Source organism: Arachis duranensis, chromosome 2 (assembly GCF_000817695.3).
Source record: "Arachis duranensis cultivar V14167 chromosome 2, aradu.V14167.gnm2.J7QH, whole genome shotgun sequence".
In the NCBI taxonomy this organism is placed as follows: Eukaryota; Viridiplantae; Streptophyta; class Magnoliopsida; order Fabales; family Fabaceae; genus Arachis; species Arachis duranensis.
In genome coordinates, this window is record NC_029773.3 from 65,935,414 (window position 1) to 65,943,371 (window position 7,958).

At 38.1% G+C, this 7,958-nt stretch overlaps 1 protein-coding gene across 1 annotated transcript; it reads right to left on the reverse strand.

Annotated features, from left to right (window-relative positions):
* Nucleotides 1–5,770: 5,770 nt before the first annotated feature.
* On the reverse strand, nt 5,771–7,171 carry LOC107474703 (uncharacterized). Its single transcript, XM_016094345.1, has one exon. It carries the CDS (start codon nt 7,169–7,171, stop codon nt 5,771–5,773), a length of 1,401 nt encoding a protein of 466 aa, XP_015949831.1.
* Nucleotides 7,172–7,958: the final 787 nt, after the last annotated feature.

The following is a 7,958-nucleotide window of genomic DNA, read 5'->3' on the forward strand; positions in this document are numbered from 1 at the left end:
CTGTGTCAACTAGTTAAAGCATTTGCTAATGGCTAACTTTCATCAATGATTGGTGTGTGTGTGTGTGGTTGGTGTAGGTGAAGTCATGCTGCCAATTTTCAATATGTATATCCCAGTTTGAAGCTTAGTAGTGCCAATCATTCTCAAGCTCCTAAGTTCCTGAATCTCACATTGAATTTCATTAAATAAATATTGATATGGAAGAGTATTTATAGCCTTAGAAACTGATATAAGGTTGAATGAAAATGAAGGCACAAAAAGTACATTTGTTAAACAAAAATCATTTGAGAATGAGATTGTTCCATTTAGTGGTAACAACACATAAACCATCTGGTAGTTGGAGTATCACTAGATTTATTTTTTGAAATATTTTTGAATGATTTTAGAGAGCAAGAGACATGAGCACTTGCACCTGTGTCTAGAATTCAATCTATATACTTCAACTTGTGGTTTATCATTGATAAAACTTGATATATACCTTTAGAGGGTGCATTTACCGCATTAGCTAGAGTGAATTTTGAGCTAGCTTTTTTTCATGATGCTGAAATAGTTCAAGTAAAGCATGCTTCTATTCCTTTGAAAACAAGGAATCTAGACTATCATTATCTCCCAATTGAGGTTCACTAATATTCTTCAAAGCATCATCAATGATCACACTATTGAGTCTTCTTATGTTAGAATTTTACTTGAAATGGGGAGGAAATCCACATTTATAAAAGCACGTATCAACAAGAAGTCTAGTTCGACCACAGTGGGAGCATTTTTGCAATTGTCCTCGACCTCCAGGACCTCTTCCTCTCGTACCTCTCCCCCTTCCTCTTCCTCTCCTTCTCATCTCTTCTTTCTTACGTTTACTGTTTGTAGCATTGTTGGTGATAGCATTCACCGGTAGCTTTTCTTCACTCGAATTGGAGTGATTAATTTGTCGCTCTTGTTGTAACAACAATGGGTATGTTTCATTTAAATCAGGAAGAGGTTTCATTAGCATTATCTGAGATCTAACAGTCACGTATTCATCATTCAATCCTCTTAGCAATCACACGACATGACCTTAATGCCTATATGTTCTTGCAATTCTGAGGCTACACATACACGTCTTATTACAAGAACAAGCTAGCAGGGGCCGAAATTCATCTAATTCTTCCCACAATCCTTTTAGATCTATCAGGTTTAGGAAGAGAACCATCAACAAACTTTAATTTATTCTTAGAGTTCAATGCTAGCCATACCGAATAGGACCATGAGTGATAATTAAGAATTGTGAGAGAATTTGTTATAAGAGAAGTACATGGACTTTCTCCAGGATGGAGGTAGAATGGATTTGATGGATCTTGAAGCATGTTTAAATTTGTTCTTTCTGATTCATTGATCTGACTCTGCATAATGACTATTTGGTTCATCATTCTTGCAAAATTTTGTAAACATGCCGTCGAGAAATTCTGATTCTCCATGGAATTAACTTGATTTGGATTCGTCATTCTTGTTGCTATGGATTTTCAAGAATAAATTCAGGACCTTTTGCATGTAATCTCGTTATCGGATCCCTCAAATCTTTGCTTTCTTGATGTGTTTAAGCAAAAATTAGGCAACTCTACTCATCAACGTTGTTGTGTGAGTTTATGTGAGAAGAAGAAAATAATAGAAGAGGCCATGACAGAAATTGAGTTTAGAATTGATGAAAGAATGAAGAAAGAATAAAGATTATTGTAAAAAAATGAAATCAAAAATGAATCTTGGATTATTACGTTGTATTTCTCTATTGGTTTAATTACTCTGTTGGTCCCTATAGTTTAGCGAATTTTTCAATTAGGTCCCTACACTTTTTTTCCTTTCAATTGGGTCCCTACCCCCAATTTTTTTTTTCAATTAGGTCCCTATTGACGGTAAACGTTACAAAAAACGTTAAGATTGAGTGATTTGACCATTATAACCCTCACTTATCCCTTACAAATGAAGGATACTCAGTAGGGATCTGATGAAGGAGACTCAGTAGGGATCTGAGTTCTATCTCTCTTCTTTTCGCCTCTTCCTCAAACTTCTGCTCGTCTCTTTGCAACCCTTACCCTTACTATGTCAATACTCATAGATCAGAGTCAGTTATCTTTAGGAGTCTGTAGTTCCAGAACCCTCGTCAAGAAGAGACATCTTTGTTTTTGTGGTGAGGCAGTTGCTGTGATGTCTTCTTCGACAGTAGCAAGCCATGGAAGAAGGTATGTTGGTTGTGGAAGAATGCCAAAATGCAAGTTCTTCGAGTGGATTGATGATGAAGAAGATGAGAAGAGCGGATGGTTGAAGCAAAAGGAAAGGAGGGTCCGGTGCTTTTGTGGAGACACTCTGATTCTTCGTATTTCAAGTACATCAAAAAATCCAAACAGAAGATTCATTTCTTGCCCTAATAGGAGATGCAAGTTTTTTGAGTGGGTTGATGGGAAAGAAAAAAAGATATCTGGAGAAGATGCAGTGAACAGTTCACAGCAAGTACTTGGAAGGGTTAGAGAATTGGAGGCACAAGAAAGGAAGTTAGACAGATTAAGTGTGGATCTAGAAAGATTAATTGCAGAGGTTGGAGAAGTAGATGCCTGGGTAGGAAGGTTATGTGCTGAGCTGAGTTCAGTGGAGGAGCAATTTGCTAAGATGGAAGATAGTATGAAAAAGCAATACAAGATGCTAGTTATGCTGGGCTTGATATTAGGTGTTTTGATTGTTGCAGTGTTATATGTAAAGATGTAGAAAGTATGGCTGTTATGAGAATGTAATATTCTATATAAGTCAAAAGTGTACTGTTTGTTTTGAGTGCAATGAAGATATATCAAATGTTGTTTAATTTCTTTAAATGAAAGTTGTTCCTTTGCTATTTAATATGCATACAAGTATGATACTGAGAAAAAAGTAGGTAAAACAAAAGATGCATTGAATTATAATAGATAGTTAGATACCATTGTTTTGTACATTATATAATGTAGGACACCTAGATAGCAACAAAATAAATGTGACACCCACTCAAAACAGTTTTCTACCAACATAACAAAAGTGGTCCACAACACATAACAACAGTGGTCCAAACAATAAAGAAACCAGAGTCACAGGTGAACACAAATCCTACATAACACAAGAGATATCAAAAAGAAACCCTAAACTCTATTCAGCCTCAATCAAGTGTAAGGTCAACATGTTCAGGCGGCTGATTTGTTGGCTTTCTAACTCCAATCTTCAGTCTTCCACTTCTTCTGACACCAAAGATTTTGGTCTTGGGCAAAGGTTGAGATGCTGGTGCAGTGGACAGTGATGCAGGTGTAGGCAAAGTGGTGGGCAGTGATGTGGGTGTGGGTAAGGTGGTAGGCTGTGATGGTGGTGCATGGGTGTTTGTAGGCTGTGAGGGTGGGACAGGGGTGTGTGGTGGCTGGGATGTGGGTGCAGGGGTGTTTGAAGGCCTTGGTGCTGTTGCAGTCATGGGTGCAGCCCTCCCTCTACCCCTTCCTCTGGCCATCCCTCCTGGTGATCTTCCTCTGCCGTTAACCATCCCTGCTGCTGCTCTTCCTCTGCCTCTCCCTTTAACCATCCTGGATCTAGCAGTTGCAGCAGCTGCAGATCCATTTGTTTCATCAGCAGCAGCAGGTTCATTAGCAGCAGAGTCAACTCCTCCAGTTCCAGTTGCAGCATCAGATCCTTGTGTGCCTTCAGGAGCTACAAGATAAAATAGCAGTTAATAATAGTTCATCAACAATTGAACAAAATAAGTTGGCAAACAATACCTGTCACTATAGGGTTTGGACAGAGTTTCTTATTGTGTCCGTATTGGCCACAATTACTGCAGGTAACAGAAGTTCCAGATCTTCTATACTTTGTCTGTGATCTGTTTTCATCGGGTTCCCTTATCCTAACCATCCTTGGCCTTCCTGGTTTAACTCTGAAAATTGGAGGGATGATGGTATCGCATTGTATCTTTGGCCACAAATTTTCTCCATTGATTGGTGATATTGACTGCCCATATGTAGCAAGGTATGCTGCCTTACTGTAATAGTTACTACAATAATCTTCCGGGTTGTCACCCTTTTCAAAGATAGCACAGCAAGCATGGGGACATGGCATACCACACAAACCCCAGAACCTACAACTACACCTTCCAGCCATCAAATCGACAACAAACCTTTCCATGATCATCTTGTTCTTATGGTGGACTTCATACTTCAGGCCTCCTGCCCATTTAGCTTGCCACTTCATAGCTCTAACCGCAATGATATCTAGCCGTTTCTTGGGTTTTGGCAAAAGTGTACCCTTATACCTCTCTGCCTTCTTCTTTTTCTCTGCAAAACTTGTCATCAAATAGCACCTAATCCATTCAAACATTGTCAGAATTGGCTTGTCTCTTGCCTCTAGGATTCTTCCATTGAATGCCTCGGAGATGTTGTTCATCAGCATGTCACTCTTGGCCAGAAATGTAAAGTGACTCTTTGTCCACAATTTTGGATCCAGAGCAAACAACTTCTCATAACAGTCTCTGTTGAGCTCCTTTAGTTGATTCATCCTTCTTTCCCATTCTTCCACATAGGTAGCTTTGGCAATAGACAAAATTAGGTCCCTTAGTATAGTACCACCCCCATATGCTTTCTTACAGTTGGCATATAAATGTCTCAGACAAAGCCTATGCTCCAGTGTTGGCAATGCCTCTTGAAAAATTTGCATCAGCCCCTGTTTTATTGATTCAGTCCAGAACACAATATACACAATATAGTCAGGTAAATGTTCACTAACATATCAAATATTCAACATTAATGTTCAAAAGCTTAGCCATTGCATCTAAACATAGCATCACTAACATGTCAAGCTTATGTTCACAATCTTAGGCATTGCATATATGATCATATAAATTTCATATTTACATCTACAAACTTATCAAGTGCATATATGATTATATACATATCAGATTAATATTCACAAGCCTCCAGTTGCATATATCATCATAAACATGGCAGATTTAGATTCACAACCTTATATTCACAAACTCATATCAGTTGCATATAACATATCAGTTGATTTTTAAAACTTTATACATATTACATAATAAGATATTCAGTCTGATCCTGGTGTCTTTTTAAAAAAATAGATAATGTTACTCATTTTAATAATCTCACTCTTTTTCTTAATTTATAAAATCATATAATGTAAAAAAATCTTAAAGAAATAGAATAAGATTATTATTTCCCAACTTTTTAACCTGAAATTGACAACTAATTGATTTCATTCAAACTAATTACATTCGCTGATTCGCTATATTGAACTAATTAATAATCAAATTATATGTGTTAATGCATATATGACTTAATGAATAGAGAATATAGAGTAATATATATACTGTATTTATAGATTAAGAATACAACTTACTATTCAATTATAAATAATGCGTAGAAAAAGCTAACAGGAAAAAAAAGGGAGATCATAGTAATTATGTTAGATCAAACTCTACAAATTTCATATATCATCATAAACATGGCAGACTTATATTCACAAACTTATATTCACAAACTCATATCAGTTGTATATATCATCATAAACATGGCATTCTTATATTTAAATAAAATTAGTTGCAAAAAATTAAAGTGATACCTTTTGTTGGTCACTCATAAAAACCCATTTTCTTGATTCACCAATGTCATTTAACAGCATCTCTAAGAACCACCCCCCAACTGTCTTTAGTCTCTGCCTCTACCGCAGCTACAGCAATGGGAAAGTAATTGTCATTTGGATCTCTGCCAACAGCAACTAGCAGCTGCTATCCATGGTCGCCCTTCAAGTGACATCCATCCACGCCAATAATAGGTCTACACCCCGCCAAGAAGCCTTTCTTGACTGCATCAAGGCACATGTACATTCTCATAAATCGGGGCTGGTGCGTAAGAGAAGGCCTATCAACCAATATGGTCAGACTAGATCCTGGATTTGCCCTAAGTATCTCTGTACAGTAATCCCTTAGTTTAGCATACTGTTGGATTGCCCGCCCATGTACCTCTTCTCTTGCCTTCCTCCTTGCCCAGTAAGTCTTACCAACACTGATATTGGCCATGTATTTGTCTTGTATAGTCTGAATAACTGTCGCAAGCTTCATCTCTTCCCCTCTACTGATGTTGTTGGCAATCTTCTTTGAGATCCAACTACTTGATGCAAGTCTTCCGCTATAGTTCCTTCCACATGTATGCTTTCCATTCAACGTCTTGATCCGGAAACAGTCAGAACCCCCCACCTTACTCTCAAAACAAACCCACTTGCACTTTCCCTTTCTTCCTTTGCAAACAACTCTACACCTCACCTTATCATTTTTTCGAAACCTAATGTCCCTACCATTCAATAGGGCATGCTCCTTAACAGCCTCTTTGAATTGACTAAGTGATTTAAATTCCAGCCCCACCTGAAATTCATACTCTCTGTTCATCTCTGCCTCATTGTACTTAGGGAACCTCCTCTTTTTTATCATATCATCAGAGTCCCCCTCATAACTATCTATGTCATCAGTCTCATATCCATCAGATAAGCCCCCAACTTGCTCATCACCCTCCCTTAAACCTTTATCACCTTCAGCTGTTCCAGCTGCTACAGTTCTCTCATCATTTAGCGGGCCAGTAAATCCCCCAAATGCATTTGATGGTGGATCATTATCCTCCACGTCAAACCCAAACTGATCATCATGGTCACCATCATCAGCACTATCATCAAATACCTCTTCTTCAGTAGAAGGCTCTGACTCAGCATCCACTTCAACCTCTAGCAACCCATCATCATTAGCACTGTCCTCACCTTCCTCTGGCACATAATCAGCATCAGTTGAAGTGATATGAATCCCATTACTTTCTCTGGCTCCATCGACAACATATACCTCGCAATGTTTGCAGGAATTTGACACCAGTGACCTAGCCATTCTCATCGCATCCCCATCGGACTTCAACTCTCTAAGACCTGACTTCAAATCCATCCCAGGTTCCTTGTACCAGACCCTAGCGAAACCCTTATACCCTAGTTGCTTTAGCTGACTGACAATCTCTTGCAATGACCATTCATCAACCTCAAAATGTAAATCCTCCACAACCATTCCTCCTAAATACTCTAATCGTTGTCCACTGTCAATAAATTTGCCACCATGGGATTTCGATACTGAAATCCAAATCACCCATAACTGCATACCAAAAAAAAAATGCCATAAATCCCTCTTCAAACACTTTGAGAAACACAAGGAAGCTCTAATAAACAGAATGACAAACTTTCACAGGAGAAAAGAACAAAAACCCTTCAACCAGTGAAACGTTGAGCGTTGTCTTACCTAGAGGAAGAAGCAACGCCTACGACGACGGCAGTGATATCGGAGATGCCAAACCCTCCCGCAATATTCCGGTGGGATTAATCTCTGCAGCTGAGCGAGTTGGGAAGCAAGGCATGCACACGAGTTTCTTCTCTAAGTTTGGGAGAAGAGACCGAACAGTTTCCAAGAGGGTAAAATGGTATTTCAGAAAAATATGAGTGAAAGAGCATTAGGGATTTCACATAAAGTTAGGGAATCTTTAACTTAGGAACGGAATATTCCGTTAAATCTAACAGTTTGGTCACGGTAGGGACCTAATTGAAAAAAAAAATTGGGGGTAAGGACCCAATTGAAAGGAAAAAAAGTGTAGGGACCTAATTAAAAAATTCGCTAAACTATAGGGACCAACAGAGTAATTAAACTTTCTCTATTTTTAAAGTAAGCTTAATTATCCACCTTCTTCCATGCTCATCGCATCTTGTAAAAGGATGAGTTTAAGGGAGGATCAAATAAACTTCATACATAAGAGAAAGACAGAAAAGCATAGAAAAAAAAATATGATTGGGAAAAAAAGTGAGACTTCTCATTTCTTATTATGATAAATCACACAGTAACTATTATACACTTTACATATATATATATACTAATTAACCTAACTATACACGATGCT

Bases quoted from the DNA above. Each gene is read 5' to 3' on its own strand.
- LOC107474703 (XM_016094345.1), bottom strand. From the start codon at position 7,171: ATGCAGTTATGGGTGATTTGGATTTCAGTATCGAAATCCCATGGTGGC.